Source organism: Ochotona princeps, chromosome 21, assembly GCF_030435755.1.
Source record: "Ochotona princeps isolate mOchPri1 chromosome 21, mOchPri1.hap1, whole genome shotgun sequence".
NCBI classification, from domain to species: Eukaryota; Metazoa; Chordata; class Mammalia; order Lagomorpha; family Ochotonidae; genus Ochotona; species Ochotona princeps.
This window is the reverse complement of record NC_080852.1, coordinates 37307265-37325099: the sequence shown is the minus strand read 5'-3', so window position 1 is coordinate 37325099 and position 17835 is coordinate 37307265. Positions and strand designations below refer to the sequence as shown.

Genomic DNA, 17835 nt, shown 5'->3' with positions numbered 1-17835 from the left:
TGTACAAGGATGCTCAGAAAGTTAATGGAAAATGGAATTTAAAAATTCTTTTAGCACAAAAATATGAAGTTCAAGAATTTTTTGCACCAAAATAAATGTATCTTTCAAATTTTATTTTTTATAGATTTATTTATTTGAAAGACAGAGAAAAGGAGAGACCAGGAAACAGATCTTGTATCTGCTCATTCACTACCCATATGGCCACAATAGCCAGGGCAGCACTACACAGAAGCCAGGAGCCAGAAGCTTCTTCCTGGTCTCCCATGTGGATACCCAGACCCAAGAACCTAGGCCATCCTGTGCTGCTTTCCCCGATGCATCAGTAAGGAGGCGGATCGTAAGTGGAACCTGCAGGATTTGAACCAACATCCAGATGGAATGCTGGTGCTTCAGGCAGTGACTTAACTCGTATGTCACAATGGCCCAAACTTTTAATTTCATTTTCCATAAACTTTTCAGAATGCCCTAATACACAATATAAAATTTCAAAAACAAAAGGGACACCCAGCAAAAATGAGTTTTGCATACTTGATCCTCTGCCCCTCCAACTGTCACACCTTGTTTAACTGTGGGCTTTTGACTTTCAGAAGCAGCACTCAGGGCAGGTGCTGCTCCATTGGGCAGCAGCCATTGGTCGTGTTCACTGTGACGTCACCTGCACTCACTCATGACTTAGGTTTATTTTCATAAAAGTCTGAAGTGTGCACCAAGTAGACACAGCCCCGGACTAGGCATGTGGGGAATGTTTTATTGGTAACACACTGCTATGCTGGTTGACTTTGATGTTGGTTGAACTGTTTGGCTGCTGGGATTCTTGTCGTTATGTTGCTGAATCCTCATCAGATCTGTTCTTCTTTAATTGGAAGTGACACAGGCCCATCTTGTGTAAATTCCTGGTTTCACATCCTGTGATAGGAATAGTTTGAAATAATAGGACCAGCATTTGGGGAGGCAGCCTGATTCACCATTCTGGACCTCCCAGATCCCGTATCAGAGTGCCTGGCTCTAATCCTGGCTTCTTTGCTTTTCATCCAGTTTCCTGTGGGGCAGTAGGGGACGGCTCACCTACTTCAGTGTGGTGGAGGCCCGAGTGGAGTTCCAGGCTCCTGGCTGTAGCCCAACCCCACCTTGGCCATTGCGGGCATTAGGGGAGTGAACCAGCAGGTGGATGAACCCATCTCAAGCTCACTTGCTGGTTCTCATGGCCTTACAAATAAAATAAAAATACATAAATGCATTTGTGATGGTTTAAAATAAAATTGTGTCTGCTTTATATTAATGCCTCTGCAGTTTTTTCCTTGAGTGTATCTGAACATAATGTTAAAGTGTGATAGAAATCATCTTTTAGGTTTCAAAGCTAACTAGGAGCAGGAATCCCACGTGTCCGGATCGTGCAGGCAAGCCTGACTTTTCAGGGGCAGGTCAAGTTTGGAATTTGATTAGCTCCACATCAGTAACTTTGTCCCTGGGATTCACTCCCAGCTCAGGTTGTCTCTTGGATTTTCTTCTTGAATTTTCCCTTCCTGTTTGAGGACTATGATAGTGTGACCTAGATGTACATGTCGGTTCATACATAAGTGGTACATTTGTACTAGAGCATCCAGCTTAGATGTTTCCAGCCACCGTTGCCTCAAACCTTTCCCTAGTCTCCTTGGGTAGCAGTTTCTGCAGCTGAATGGCAGCTGCTCCCCCCGGGAGACAGGACTCTCTTGTGCTGCACAGAATTTCTCTGTGGACAAATGAGCTGGACCCTGTAGGAAGATGTGCCTGTCCACGGCCATCGTCATTCTTTGCAGCTTTGTGAAGTCCAGTTGAGATTATAGATTGTCTGTTATCTTCTCAGTAGTCACCCTGAGTCGCCCATCCCCAGCTGCTAAAGTGCTAACACAGGATTTTGGGTTTTTTGTGTGTGCGCGGGGGTGTTTTTTTCTTTTCTTTCTTTCTTTTTTTTGTCTCTGAACCTCTATGGCTCTGGTTAAATTCCATCTTGGTGGGCTGAGCAGGTCATCAGAATTAGAGCAGGTTACGTGTGGCCTTCGAGTTGGCCATGGGTGGCTCACACGGGTGGTGTCTGGATCTCCCAGCATCTCAGTGGGCTGTGGGACTGCTGACTGCTGCTGTGCTCATTGTCGCTTGCGCTCAGGGTGGGGCTCTGGCTGTGGGCTTTCCGGTCCTTGTGGAGAAGAGAGCTTCTCACAGTGATTGGCTGTTAGCATCCCCTTTGAGCTGATGGCAGCAGCACAAAGGTTTTGAAAGGAGCTTCCTTCATGGTGGCAGTGTGGTGCGGCAGGGACACCAGCAGCCCTAGGATATGATCTCAGCTCTCCTACACCCCGACTGTGACTTTGTGCCATTTGCCCCATTTGGATCCTCTGTTGAAGTAGGCGCAGTGTAACCACACTGGTATTGTGAGAGTGATCTGTAAGATGTTTAGCGTGCAGCACACTGCAAGTATTCAGCAAGTTTTGCTTAGGTCGTAAAAGCTGTTGCCTAAGGAGCGTGAGCAGGTTGAGTAGCCCACACCCAGAGTGCATGGCAGGAGTTCCCAACTGCGCATTTGTGTGTGTGTGTGTTTTGAGGTATTTACATACACATGATGAGATGCCTTGTGAGTGGGCCCAGGACTGTGTACAGTTTCACCACGTCTGAAGCACACGGGGAAGGTGACTTCTCTCCAGCAGTTTGTGGAGCTTTGTGCGAGCCATCAGACTTGCAGTGTCGCCTCAGTGCTCGGAGAGTCAGGGATTTGGGAGCACTTCCCACGTCAGATTTTCCAACTGGGGAGGCTCCGCTGTACGACCAATATAAATGTTCTAAGTCTTCATCAGTCGCCATGGTAGAGGGCACCACCCATAGAAGCGGCGAGTGTGAATGGCTGCTTTGTGAATGAGGGGGGATTTGCTTGACAGAGAAGGGAAAGTCACAGGTATTTTCTAGGACTACTCCCAGGCAGAAAAATGTGAAGGCCTATGGGCTCACGCCCTGCAGTACCTCCCTCCCGGTGTGGGCGGGCCAGTGTGCTCCCACAGGCAGCGTATGGTGCTGGACACGTGTCGGAATCGCCAGAACTCTGGGCAGACTCCAGACTCCTGGCCACTTCCTCCCTCCCCAGACATCTCTGCTTCTCAGAAGCCCTCAGGGGTGACAGTCTGCAAAGCCTTGAGCAGGCTCCACATGGCCACAATGGCTGCCAACCCTGGGAGGCTGAGGAAAGCTTGGGGACAGTGTCGTGCTGTCCTTTGTGGTCACTGGAGCTTATTAATCATAGGGAAAGATGTTTTGTTATCACAGTCCCCACCTCTTGGGTTCTGTTTGATTTTGCTCAATCTGTTAGGCCCCCATTGTGAATTTCTCATTCATTCACAACTGGGCTTCTGTCACCAAAGCATATTTTTAGATGCAGAGAGTATGTTCAGCCTGCTGAGAAACAGCTGCCCGTTGGAACGCACGAGCAAACTAACCTGCCCCTGGAACTTGCCACGGACAGTCACTCCCCTGCGGCAATCTTGGCTTTCCGGCCTGTTCTCCAGTTAGCAATTTTCCATCAAATTGCATTTCAGAAAACCACTGCTGAGTTCCGCTTAAACACAAAAACCCAGTGGCACTAACCATCCGTTATGTCTGATTTCAGCTGGCTTGTCACCATTCCTTGTCCTCACCCTCTGCTCTGGGCTGGCAGTGGAGCGTCCTGGTTCCCCAGTCACTGCTTTCTTCCTTGTTCTGTTCTGTAATGCCCGAGGCAGTGTAACTTTATAAAGAACAGAGGTCTGTTTTGGCTCATGGTCCTGGAGGTTCACAGTTGGTTGCGTGGGCCCCACTAAGGTTGGGCTTGTGGAGCTGGTGTTCTTGCTGGCCTGGGGCCCATGGCAAGAAGCAGGGAGAGTGTGTTTTATTGTGGTAGTTTCTTGCCAAGCCCATGGGATCCAGTCCTGGGGACCCCACTCTCACAGCCTGTTCCACGGAAAACTCTCCTCACAGACCCCACTGTGGTATGAACTGGTTCTAAATAGGCTAACAATGGGCAGCATAGGACAACCCTCCCTAATTTACCCACATGGACACATCCCAGAGTCATAGACTGATCATGCCAAGAGGCTGGCGGCTTGCTGCGGTCACGGGGTCTCTGTCGAGGTGGGTGTAATGTAAGGTGCTTTGGTTCCTGAGGGCGTGCCCTGGTGCAGGGACTGTTGTGTGGCAGTCTGAGTTGGGCCTTGCCCTTCATCCTGTCTCCTGGCTCCCCACATGCTCCTTCCTCCACCCATGTTGTGTCTTCTGGCCTCATAATTGGGCCCTTGGCCTGTACACTCCTAACACCAGGAGCCTGCGCAAACCTCCGTCCTGTGCATGCGGCTTGTCCTAGGCCTTTACTGCAATAATAAACAGCTCATTTATGTCGCCTCCATAGCTGAAAGAAGGCTCTGCCTTCCCAGTACCACTAGCATGCGACTCCAGGGTTTACTCTGTGTGAGTTCTGGAGCGACCGGCCATGCTTAGGCCAGACCACAGAGTCCACCACAGACACTGCCCCGGGGTTGGTGTCTCCTGTGTCTGTGTCTAGCTCCCCGTGGCACCTGCTTCGCCTTGCCATTCCCTTGTCCACAACTAGAAGTGACTTTGTTTCTCCCATTTCCACATTTCCAGGCCTGGCTGTGCCTTCCAAGGGTCTCCCTTCGCAGCCGAGAAGCCCTTCTCCAGGCCAGCTGGACGTGTCTGGGGTTTGTTCATCTCATGTTCCTTGACTGCAGTTTTGGTTGCCTTGCCATAGCAAAGGTCTCTTCACTATGGTAGCTTCCCCTGCTTTTATCCAAGGTTTTTTTTTTTTTAATTTATTTTCATTGGAAAGTCAGAATTACAGAGAGAAGGAGAGACAGAGAAAGATCTTCCATCTTCTGCTTCACTCCCCAAGTGGCTGTATTAGCCATACCTGAGCTGTTCTGAAGCCAGGAGCCAGGAGCTTCTTCCGGTTCTCCCACATGGGTGCAGGGTCCCAAGGTTTTGGACCATCCTCGACTGCTTTCCCAGGCCACAAGCAGGGAGCTAGATGGGAAGTGGAGCAGTTGGGATATAAACTGGTGCCCATATGGGATCCTGGCGTATGCTAGGTGATGACTTGCCATGAGCTGCTGCACTGGGCCCTGTCCAAGGGTCTTACTAGACCCTGGACTTTTGACTGCTTTCCTTACATCGAAGGAAAAATCCCTTAATTCAGTTAAATTTAATGGAGTTAGAGAAAAATAAAGCCAGACCACACTGCATGGGGACTGGGGGCTTCTGAGAATTCCAACTGGCAGCATGCCATCTGACAGTCATTTGGTTACTCCTTAGTTTACCCCTTAGTTAGATAACTGGCTTCGGGGCCTCTTGCAGCCAACCAGGGCTCGGTGACTGTGATTCACCTCTGTGTCATCTCTTGGGTCCAGTGCAGGTGCCTGGTCCAGATGCTTGGCCTCCCAGAGCATACCATTAACACCCATCTCTCATCATGGCCGAGGGTGCCACACTCCCTGTGCAGAAGCACCCTTGGCTACCAGCTCTGACATACTGCAGCCCTTCTGTGCACCGCCTCCAGCCCACTCAGCTTGGCATGCGCTTCCACAAACAGGCCTCTCCCTTCTCCCGTTGTCCCCACCCTTCCCAGCATGCGTTGATGCCTGTCCCTTCACAGAGTCTCCCTGTTCCACACTCCCCCGGAGTCTCAGCTCTTGGGCGTCACAGAGAGCACTGCCTGCCTGCTGCTGCTACTCTCTGGTTCCAGCATCCAGCAGAGGGAGACACTGCAGACATCGTAACAGCCTACACAGAACTCAGGCAGGGGAGTTGCCGGTTTTTTCCACGGGTCGTGTTAACGTGGCCTCTCATGTTCTTTTGTGGAAAGTCATGCCTTGACACGGAGTCCTTGGTTGGAACGGGAAGCTCCTCCTGGAGCTGTCAGGTCCCTGTAGTATTGTGCTTCTAAAATTGGGCTATGTGAGTATGTGTGTGTGTGTGCCCGCGTGCACCCCCAAGAAGAATATGCACATAAGTTAAGAGTAAGCTAGGAAACTCACTAGGGGCCAGTGCTGTTGTGTAGTGAGTAAAGCCTTTGATGTGGCACTGGCATCCCATATAGACACCAGTTTGGGTCCCAGCTGCTCCATTTCTAGTCCAGTTCCTTGCTAATATGCCTGGGAAAGCAGAGGAGAATGGTCTAACTGCTTGGGCCCCCGAATGAGCATGGGAGACCTGGATTAGCACCTTGCTCTGAACTGGACCAGCTCAAGTTGTGGCCATTTGGGGAGCAAACCAGCAGATGGTAGATCGCTCCGTGTCTGTCTGTCTGTCTCACTATCTAACTCTTCCCTTCAAATAAATAAGGAAATCTGAAAAAAAAAAAAAAAAAAAAAAACCTTCCTGAAGTCCCCAGGAGACTGAACTTGACAAGCAACCAGTCAGGATGGTTTTCCAAGGTTTTTCTTATGAAGCCAACCCATCACAAGAAGACAGATATGGTGTGATTCCACTTCCGCGAACTCTCCAGGGGTCCGTCCCTAGAGAGAGAAGATGGTTACCAAGAGTAGGGGGACCTCCTGTTGAAAGTTGTGGTTCCTGTGTCCTGTCTTGCTGTACACTTCAGATGGTCAGGATTAGATGTTACATGGAGTTTGGGGCCAAAATTGAAAAACCAAACCCAACCCCAACATCGTCTCTTTACCTTTTGTTTGCTTTGTCATGCCTGATCCTTCTCACCGCATCTGAGTGGGTCTGCCATTGCCTTGTGTTCTGCTGTGTTTTGTAGTGGGCAACCAAGAATGGCAGCAGTTACAGGCAGTCCCGGCCTCTCCAAATTGCAGTTTGCCCCCTTCAGCAGCGCCTTGGACGTGGGCTTCTGGCACAAGCTGACCCAGAAGAAACTGAACGAGTATCGGCTAGACGAGGCGCCCAAGGACATCAAGGGGTATTACTACAATGGTGAGTGACCATGAACCCCTCACCCCTGCAGTGCAGCGTCAGGGAAGGGACGCTCTGCTTTCACAGTCAGGGTCATTCCCTACTTCCAATTTTATAGGTGACTTGTGAGTCCAGGTCTCTTGCATTTCTTCCCCCGAGGTGTGGGGAGAGGGAAGGGAGTGGTAAAACCTGGGTCACTGGTACATACTGTGGGCTTCCCTTAGCAGTGCCAGGAGGAGTCGGGGCAGATTGCAAATGCTGTTTTTTTCCAATGGATCTCTTTCCCTATGCTTGGCAACTCCCTGGTGTTTATAGGAGCCCTGTCACATTCTGCCAGCATCTGTTCAGAGGTTGTTTGTGTATCATAGATGATGGCCTCCACCCGGAGAACAGAGCTGTTCACGAGCACGTTTGTTATAAATGCTGTTATTTCTGACTTTAATATAAAACACGGTGATGCTTCTGTCCAGGTGATTCTGCCGGACTGCCAGCTCGCTTAACGTTGGAGCTCAGTGCTTTTGACATGTGAGTATTTGTGGTGCAGACTCTAAAGTGCAGAACCCATTCCCTCTGGGAGAGACAGGACTGTCCTTTCCTTTGGAGCAGGCGGACCCTGGGTGGAGCGCAGGTGCCTACCCACCCCCAGCCCCCACGTGACCCTCTTGCTGTTCCCATTGAGATATGAGCTGGATGCTTGGAGCCATCTGCTTCACTTTCTCAGCTGGGGAAAAAAATGATTGTTTTTCAGAGCTTATTAGGGCCAAGTGCCATCCAGATTGAGAGCAAGAAAACATCCTTCATGACTCCAATTGTAGTTAATATTTTGTGTGTCTCTCTTGGTGCCTCTTGACTTTTTCCTTCAATTGCTTGTCCCCCTGGACACCAGTCACTGAACGTTTGTTAGGCTGGCTCTGTATACCAAGCGCCCTGTAAGGCATTAGGGTGATACACAAAGAAATAGGACAAGTTCATTCTCATAATATCATTCTGTCTGCTTGGGAGTTGTGGGAGAGGAGCAAGGATTCACCAAGCACTGAAGTAGCCAGGCAGTTTTATGGATGTAATCAGTTCAGACCCACCTAAGGGCAGCTTTTTTCTTATTTTTCAGATAAAACTGAAATGGGTCAAAAGGCAAAATGGCTTGCTCAGGGTCACACCATGTAGGGGTGAGAGGAAGATACAAATCTATTCAGAAATGCTTGGGATTTTCTTATACAGGAATAGAGGCAGTGGGGTGGGGAGATGATTTCAGGGGGAGGCTAAGTTTATCTTAGAGCGTGTTGCATTGGAAAGGTCCAGGGACGCCCCCCCCCCAAGGTCATCCACCTGGGGGAGCTTGTAGGGCTGTTTGTGTGTAGAGAGGTCTGTGGTGTGGGGATCCTCAGGTGGCCTTACGACAGTGCTGGGGAGGTACACATCCTGTGGGGGGTACTGGATTGGAGTCCCAGCTCTGCTGCTCGGCTGCGGATCCCAGCTTCCTGTAATGAGCACCCTGGGAGGCAGCAGGCGACGGCTCAGCTGCTCAGGTCCCCATCACCCGCGTGGGAGGCTTCGGCTGGTGGCTCCTAGCTGCTGGCCCTAGCCTGACCCAGTGCCAGCTATTGTGGCACTCGTACGCTCTCTCTGTTCTGGTATGTGCACCTCTCAAAAAAGACAAGCATTTTTAAAAATATCTCTGAAAAAAAATTAAAACCAAAAAGCAAATAAAATATCCCTGGAGTTTAAAAAAACTCAAAAATTCAACACCTTTTATTCTTTCATGTCAGTCAAATTGCAGATTCAAGAGCATCACATAAATCCAAAGCAGTTTCAGGCTTACTCTCTTTCAGAAGAATATGTCTGTGTTTCTTGTTTCCATCTGTGCTTCCTTGGTCCATCATAAATCCCTTATGATCACCTGTCAGAACATATGAAATCCTGATAAGTTGTCTTCTGTCTTGACAAAGCCAACAGCGTGCAGGCATCTCGTTGTCTGAAGGTGATCAAGGGCTTGTTCTGATGAAATCTGGAATATCTTATTATTACCCCAAACTAGTCCTTGACCCTGTTTTGTCCACAAGAGCAGTTTCTGCAAGTTAGGTTTGATCTTGCTGTAAAACCCAAGCACTTAGACTTTGGTCACTCAGATGCAGTCTGTGACCTACAGCTCCCTGTTCCACACACACGGCCCTCTTTCACCGTTTGTGTTTTCCTTGGAGCACTGAGCCCACCCAGTGCGCAAGGTGCTCCTTGGACAGCCTCAGGGAGTGCAGCAACTGAGTGCTCCCTTCTGATGGCTCACTCCCCCAGTGTTTGTAACAATCAATACCAGACCAGGTAGAAGCTGGGAGCCTGGAATGCCACCTGGGTTTCTCCTGTGGGTGGCAAGGACCCAACTTCTTGAGTCATCACCTACTGCCCTCCCAGAGGATGTGTTAGCAGGAGTCTAAAACCAGGAACAGGTCCATGACCGAGCTCAGGCCCCTGGACAAGGGATGAAGGGCCCCAGCTGGCAGCTTGGCACGGCCCCAGTCCAACTGGGTTTTTGCGCTTCATTGATCTCATCTCTGAGTTGGGTTCTTGGCGAGCCCTTCTGTCGTAGGGTGGGTGGGAAGTCTAATGGAAGCACTTGGGACCCCTCAGAAGGCCGGGGTTCTTGTTCATCCAGATGATCTTGCCCTGTCTTCCCTGGCACCGGGCACACCAAGAACAGTGAGATGGAGCTGAATTCTAGCTGTCCTGGTGCTCAAGTGTGGATGCCAAGACTATTCTTTGCATGGCAACAGATAAATCCCTTTCACCTTCCAGTTTTAGGAAGTCTTAAGTGCTTCTGCTGCCAGTTAGTAACAAAGATACAGTCCTGTAATTTATGTTCAGTGAGTTATCCATCAAATAGCATTTTCCCAGGCACCAGGTATCTTGAGCTGGAGGGTGACAAAGGAGTTCCCAACATAGAAGAGGTTTGTATCTGGCCCACTTCATGGTTCAGGGCTGGTGGGCCAGTCGGCTTGTAGTTCGTAGGTCTCAGAGGTCCATGGCCTTGGCCTTTGTGTGCTCATTAGGGCTGGCCTGTCCTTTCCTGGTAACATTAAGTAGGGAAAGAGAGCAGATGTGGAAATAGGAGGAGGAGATATCCCCCAGGTTCCCAAGGGCCCTGGTTGGGGAGGGACAGCCACTCCACTCAAAGTCCCTCCGGGAGAGCTAGGACCTGCCTGCTTCGCAGAACAAGCTGGGAAATGTCTTCCAGTCTCTGGCATCACACGTGTATCTGTGTCTGTGGGAGAAGGGACCAAATGTGTGTCAACAGTGTGCACCGGGGAACTTCTGGAAGAGTTCTTCCCCTGAGCCTCACATGATAAACACCTGAAGGCTTTATTATTATTTTATTTATTTGAAAGTCCAAGAGAGATACAAACCCGACTCTCCTGACTGCTGGTTCACTCCTCCACTACCCACAGCTGCTGGGACTGGGCTAGGCCAGCACTGGAGGTCAGGAACTCAACCCAGTTCTCCCACATGGGTCTCAAAGATTCCCTCACTACTTGAGCCACCGCCACTACCTCCCAGGACGTGCACTGGGGGAAGCCGGAGTTGGGAACCCCGGCCCTCCTCAGGGGCGCTTACCTGCTACCTGTGACCAGCACTGGAATGAAGGTGTTTCCTTGCACCTCCTTCCTCCTGCTCAGTGTTTGGTGTTAGTCGTAGTAAATACCATTCTCTGGGATTCCTCATCCTTGGATTGGTGAGATCAAGAATATTGCAGAACTATTGAAATCACCTGGGCAGAACCCTTGGAGTGCGTATCACATCAGGCCCGGGGTCCATACTGGGTAGCCATTCCCCATCCCTGGGCACTGGGGAGGTTGGGAGGCTGGGCGTGGCTCCTCCCCTTATCTCCTCCTTTCTCCCAGAAACAGGAAAAAGAAATAGAAAATTTGAAGACAGTGATCATTCCCACATTTTCCTAATTCTTGATCTTTCCACCCTTATCAACTATGTAAACATAATAAAAAATGAAGTTTAAAAGAATATAGTGTTCTCTGCAAAGCCTTGCAGCCAACTCAGAGAACCACCCTCCAAGAACTTAGGAAATCGCTGTGGGGGTCAGAGGCTGTCTCGTTCGCCATGGCAGCCCCTGTGCCTTGTTAGGGTTGGTGTGTGTGCTTGCGGTCCCCATGATTGGAACTGTATCACAGAGCAGTCTCAGAGCATGGCTCTCAACACAGCGTGCTGTGTGACTGGCAGAATTACTGTGGATTTTGTCAGAGGATGTCATCAACAGAAGCTTGGAGGTTGATGCAGGATGTGCGAGATTGTGCAGTGCACCTGTCCCTTCCCAGGTTCCAGGTTCCTGGAGTTGGCCATGGGCGTGGGAAGCCTCCAAGTATGAAAGACAGCCTCTGCACTTCTTTCCCAGCATTCAGCTCCTTCTGCCACTTGCCACGCCCCGAGCCCCATGTGGATAACGTTCATAGAACAGCCCCAGTGCTTTCCAAGTAACCACTGTGAGACTGGGATACAGGCCTGGTGTGAAGGAGGCCATTTGACAGGCCCAGGTCAGGGTCTGCATCTCTTTCACTGTGGGCTTTTGGGTAGGAGACAGATTCCTAGCTCTGATCATTTTAACAGCTTAACAAGCTAAAATTCTAGTGCCGAGAAACACAAAATTCTAGGCCTTTTTTTTTTTTTTTAAAGATTTTATTACTATTGGAAAGCCGGATATACAGAGAGGAGGAGAGACAGAGAGGAAGATCTTCCATCTGATGATTCACTCCCCAAGTGAGCCGCAATGGGCCTGTGTGCGCCGATCCGATGCCGGGAACCAGGAACCTCTTCTGGGTCTCCCACACGGGTGCAGGGTCCCAAAGCATTGGGCCGTCCTCGACTGCTTTCCCAGGCCACAAACAAGGAGCTGGATGGGAAGTGGAGCTGCTGGGATTGGAACTGGCGCCCATATGGGATCCCGGGGCATTCAAGGCGAGGACCCTAGCCGCTAGGCCACGCCGCCGGGCCCAAAATTCCAGGCCTTTAAAGTGCCTAGCTCAGAAGCTGCTGTTGAGGTGTAACAGGCAGAGCCATCATCTGAAATGCCAGCATCCCATGTTGGCACTAGTTTGTGTCCCGACTACTCCACTTCCAATCCAGCTCCCTGCTAATGGCCTGGGAAAAGCAGTGGAAGGCGGCCCAGGTATTTGAGTCCCTTCAGCCACATGGAAGATCTGGAAGAAGCTCCTGCCTCCTGGCTTCAGCCTGGCTGAGTGTTGGCCATTATGGCCCTCTAGGAAGTAAGCCAGCAGATGGCAGATATCTCTCCCTACCTGTCTGTTCTTCCTTATCTTTGTAACTCTTTCAAATGAAGAAATCAATACATCTATTTTATTTTTATTTACTTATTTATTTTTTATTACAAAGTCAGATATACAGAGAGGAGGAGAGACAGAGAGGAAGATCCTCCATCCTATGATTCACTCCCCAAGTGACCACAATGGCAGGTGCTGCGCCGATCCGAAGCCAGGAACCAGGAACTTCCTCCAGGTCTCCCACACGGGTGCAGGGTCCCAAGGCTTTGGGCTGTCCTCGACTGCTTTCCCAGGCCACAAGCAGGGAGCTGGATGGGAAGTGGGGCTGCCGGGATTAGAACCGGCGCCCATATGGGATCCCGGGGCGTTCAAGGCGACGACTTGAGCAGCTAGGCCACAGCGCTGGGCCCAATACATCTATTTTAAATGCAATCATTAATTTTTGGTAAATTAACAGAATTGTACATCCATCACCTCTCTCTAATTCCAGAACATTCAAAAAAGAAATCCGTAGTGGTTTCTCTCTCTCTGTCCTCTCCCTCTTCTGTTCCTCCACTCTGGGAATCTGCTTTTTGTCTCTGAGGATTTGCTTACTTTCTATTTCCTATGGATGTAATCCTAGGAGATCTAAGTGTTTGGGCTGGGATTGAAGCTAAGGTCTCTTGTCCCCAAGAGACAGGCACTTCCTTTCCAGGTCCCCCCCCGCTTTTTTTAAATTTGCTTCCCTGGCCATCTCCTTTGCTTGGCCAGTTTGGCCTCCCTGACCTCCCCATGTGCGGACTTCCTAGAGGCCTGACCATCTTGGCATCCCCCTACTTCCCCGAGTGAGGGTTTGGCACAGTCCTTACCACCTGGAAACACGTGGACCTCCAGGAAGATGGTAGCTTCCTTTTCCTTGCCTGCATCCCGACTAAGTGGTAGTGTCCTTCCTACTGTACTGCAGTAGTTCCACGTGGCTAACTCCAGGTGTAGAGGCATGGTGACCAGCGCTTCGCTGCCCTCCCCTTTGCTGTGAACCTCATCTTGCTCCTCCCCACCCCCGCCGGTGTGTTTCTCTGTCTCCTGCAGACTGTTGCGTGGGCTCTGGGCCGTGGTGTTTGAGCCATGAAGACCATATGTGACAGGGCCACAGCCATTCATTGCACCCCTCCGCACCTGCCACAGGTTTAGTTCTCTTCTGCTTCAACTTCCCTGAACCCAATTTGCACCGACTCAGCATCTGGAAATGCTGGGATTCCTTAATACCAACTCCTACAGTGCAGACTGTCCACGTGAGCCCTAGGAGTCCACAAGAAGCTACTAATGAGATGGACATTTCCATTCAGCTTCCCTAACCTCTGAGATACATGTAATCATCTCAGAGAAGAGGACCGGCTTTGTCTACACCCGAATCTATATTCAGAATCCACTCATTTTTCCTCCTCCCGACTCTAATTGCTCTGAGGTGCCTTTGGGGGCAGCCTAGACAGATTGACAGGTGGCCCAGGTGGAATGCGTTTCATCTGCATTGCTCTCAGACAGCTTTGCTGCAGTTCTGGACAGAACCCTGCGTGGGCAGCAAGACATGGGGCATCATGAGGAGGCTGACTCCCACTTTGGGGGTTGCTGGGCTCTGGTGGAGGGTAGGGGGCGGTCTTGTTAGGTGCCAACTTTGACCTGACTGGGGAAACAGATGCCTCTGGGAGGTGGGAGGACTGGAGCAAGGCCCTGAAGCCAGGAAGGGTTTGCGCTGTGGTCCTTTGGAGTCCACTAGTTCTGGCTTTAGGTCCAGCTCTGCTGTGATGTGGCTTTAGATAAGCTGCTGAAATCTCAGTGTGGGCAAGGAGCTGTTAAGGATCATCCAAACCTCACAGGGTTCCTGGTTCATTACTGAGAGACAGTAACAAGAAGGAAAGGGACTCCCAGGCCTGGGCGAGTTGGAGCCAGGCAGGGAGGGAACAGTGTGTGGGGGTTGGGGGAGATACCTGGCTTCAGTCTCTGAGTCATGATGCCCAGCTTCTGCCCAGGAGTGTAGTCCAGTCTTCTCTGTGCCCTCCAGGGTGGCACCTTTGGTTGCTAGCTGCCCTGTGGCTAATTTGTTGAATCCTGGCTGGCTGTGGGCCCCTGTGGTGTCCAGGTGACCGTGTGTCTTTGTCTTGCGTCCAGGACTGCCCCTACCCCTGCTCGCTGCTGCCCAGCCCTGGGAACGCTGTATAACACCAACACGCTCGAGTCGTTCAAGACCGCGGACAAGAAGCTCCTGTTGGAACAAGCAGCAAATGAGGTCAGCTGGGGAAACGTGCTGCAGCTGTCTTGGAAACTAGTGTACAGTGGGCGCTGCCTAGAGTTGTTTGTGGATGCTGGGCTGTTTCCCCAGGGAGAATACCCCCAGCTATCTCCTTCCGTGTGGTCTGGAAGGTCAAGGAGAAGACCTCTTGGAGCAGGTTCCTGTGAGTCAGGGCCTTCCTGGTCCTTCAGAGAGCCTTGGCCATCCTGTGCTCCACCATGCTCCAGGCGGCGGCTAGGAAGTCTGCCTGGCTCATCAGGGTGGAATTCAGTCACTTCACCTGATGTCAGTCCTGAGGCTGTGTCCTTGCTTCATTTAAAAGCACCCTTTACCTACTTCTGCTCTCTGTCTCTCCTGGACACTATTCCTCCCTGGAATGCCTCTCCTTTGCTGCTTCTGCAGGAAACACGTTCACCTGTCCACCTGTAGCGCCAAGAGTGAGTGTCCGATGAGCAGGTAGTACAGATCCTAACATACAGGTCCCTCCCCTGCTTCCTCATGGGCTGAGTAGTAGTACTCTTCCCGGAAGTTGCTAAGTTACAAAGTTACTTTCCTCCTCCCTTCTCTGTCCTTTAATTTCCTCTTCCCCAACATCATGTTGGCTATTCTGTATTGAAAGTGTCATCTTTTCTCACACACAGCATCTGAGTTAGAAAGTGGGATCAGAGTGGGAGGTGAGCATAGTCCTTTCCTTCTCTCAGCCAGCGGACAGAGGGGTGGCCCCGAGAGACCCCAGAGTCTCACTTCCGTGGGTACAGTGGTTGGCTTCCTTCGTGTCTCTCCTGGGAGACGTTGGCCCTGATCGGATGGTGTTGGTTATTGTTCTCGACCTGTGGCTTGCCTGCCTGTCCTGGGCCTGCTGTTGGTCTCCCTAGAAGGGCATCTCCAGAGTTGGGTCAGGGTCTTACCCAGCAGGTGCTCCCCCAGGGCTACCCAGCCATCCCTACCCAGGGCTTAGACTCCACCTCCCTGGCATTTAGGCACCTGCTCACATGTCTCACTCCTTTCCTTTCTTCTGGCAGATTTGGGAATCCATTAAATCAGGGGCTGCCGTAGAAGACCCTGTGCTCCTCAACAAGTTCCTCCTCCTGACGTTTGCAGTGAGTCTGGGCTCCCTGTTGCCCCGGGACTTGGGGAACTCCTCTGGAGCAGGCCCCTGAGCCCCAGGCCGCTCTACAACCTACTCTCTCAAGTCAGCACCTATGTTACTCCCTATAACTGCTCACTGACTCACTCGGTCCCCTCATTTAATGAGCAGCTGGCTGATACTGGCAGCTGTGACCATGGCAAAATGAATCTGGTCCTGCTGATGTCCTGGTGGCTGCTGTAGGCTTAACGCACCCAGTACCTGGCTGCTGTTGTCCAGGGCTTGACAGTAGGGCTTTGTGCGTCACAAGCCTGTTTGTTACATGCCACCCACGGAGCTCAGTGGCTGAGTCTGTCCTAATGAGGGAGAGGGGTTCCTGACTTAGAGGAAGTTGTGTCTGTGGCTTGACCATGCAGCTGATCAGGAAAGGAAAGTGAGACCTAATGCACATGATCACGAGGGGCAGCACTGCAGGACAAAAGGGATTGTGGCAGCTGCTGCCCCGGGCAGGGACCTTGTCTCTGAGGGGAGAGCAGGGAACCGCTGAGAGATTGTGGAGATACACGTGGCATGGGTGTTTACACGTACAAGGACACTTCAAAACGTTTGTAGAGAATGGAGTTAAAAGATTATTTTGTACAGAAAGTTTTGAAAACCCATGAAGGTTTGTTTGCTTGTTTTTTTTTAATTTTATTGACTTGATTTTTGTTTGGAAAGTAGAAAGAGGAGATAGTTCATTCACTGGCTCATCCCCAGGTGTCCACAGCGGCCACGGGCGTGCCAGGTGAGAGCCAGGAGCCAGAACTCATTAACGAGTTATTTATTTATGGAAAAGACAGAGTTAAGGAAATAAGGAGAGACAAAAAACAAAACAAAACAAAAAACAAACAAACCAAAAAAAACCTCCATCTGCTGATTCGTTCCTCCAGTGGCTGCAGTGACTGGGTCCGAGAAGACTTAAGCTCGGAGCCTGAACCTCCAGGGATGGCAGACCCCAAGCACCTGAGCCACTCTCCACTGCTTTCCAAGTGCTTTAACACGGAGCTGGATCAGAAGTAGTGCAGCTGGGACTTGAACCAGTACCATTGTGGGAGGCCGGTGTCACAGCCAGTGGTTTAACCCACTGCACTACTGTACCGGCTTGGACCATCAGCCACTGCTTCACAGGGTGTGCTTTAGCAGAGAGCAGGGTGAAAGCAGAGCTAGCAACCCAACCAGGCGTCTTGGTAGGGGATATAGGTGGCTAAAGTGGTGTCCTAGCTATTGCGCCTAATGCCCACCCCCAGTTTTTACATAATTCACAATTTTTATGAACTTTTTGAAGATTCTGAGATATGAATCTCAGTTTTTTTTTCTGTGCCAAAATAAGCTTATCATTTAATTCTATCATCTATGAGGTTTTTGAAGTGCTGTGGTAGGTGGTGTGTGTGTGCGTGTGTCTGTGTGTGTGAGTGTGTGTACACACACATGTGTCAGTGTGTGTGTGTGAACACCTGTGTAAGTGATGTGGTTTGCCAACTGTCAAGTGTTGGCCCGGACTCTTGCTGTGCACGTCAGTTGTTTCTAGCATTTACTATTATAAAGAGCAGAATTGGTAACAGTGGCATTCTCCAGCCCTTGATCCCTTGGGATGAGCTCTCGGGAGTGGGCCTGGCGCGTGTAATGTTGCCACATTTTGGCTCATTTCACCACAGCTCCATCAGCTTTGATTGCCCTCTTCCCACCTTTTTTTTTTTTTTTTTTTTTTTTTTTTGCCTTTACCAAGTTGTGAGTTTCACCCTCCCTCCTTCCCCACTGTTGTCTTCCTAATTTGGGGGAGATTGGAGAGAGATTTCCAATCTGCTGTTTCCTCCCCAAATGCCTGTAACATTCAGAACGGGGTGAGAGCTCGCTCCAGGTCTCCCCGTGGGTGCCAGGACCCCTCCTGGTTGAGCCATTGGTGCCACTTTGCCTATTCTGCGTTAGTAGGAAGCTAGATTAGGGAGCCAGGCTCGCACCCAGGGACCCTGCTCAGGCATCTGAACCACCGTGCTAGGTGCTTGCCCCTTTAAATAATTAAACATTTCTTTTCAAGCCTCAGGCACAGAACTCTATGTTTAATTTGGGGAAATTTCTTTGTTCCTTGGGGAAAAAAATGTCCCAATAAATCGCAGGCTTTGGGCTGGTGGAGATGGATGACCTGATAGGGGAAGCCGGCAGACTGTGAGATCCTTCCTCTGGAGCTGTCAGATTTTTCGGCAAAGATGAGTGATGACGGCTCGCTCCAGCATAAAGCA

General features: G+C 50.6%; 1 protein-coding gene across 2 annotated transcripts in view; it reads left to right on the top strand.

Moving 5' to 3' along the window:
• The window catches only part of ATG7 (autophagy related 7), a 158582-nt gene that overhangs the window by 12752 nt on the left and 127995 nt on the right, over positions 1-17835 (top strand). Inside the window, exons 2-5 of one of the 2 annotated variants that reach the window (XM_058678809.1) lie at positions 6776-6948; positions 7398-7452; positions 14352-14469; positions 15495-15572. In XM_058678809.1, the coding sequence (XP_058534792.1) occupies positions 6789-6948; positions 7398-7452; positions 14352-14469; positions 15495-15572 (411 nt within the window). In that variant the 5' untranslated portion in view covers positions 6776-6788. Of the gene's footprint in view, positions 1-6775; positions 6949-7397; positions 7453-14351; positions 14470-15494; positions 15573-17835 lie in introns of those variants that run through there. The other variant, XM_058678810.1, reaches the window with a different exon arrangement.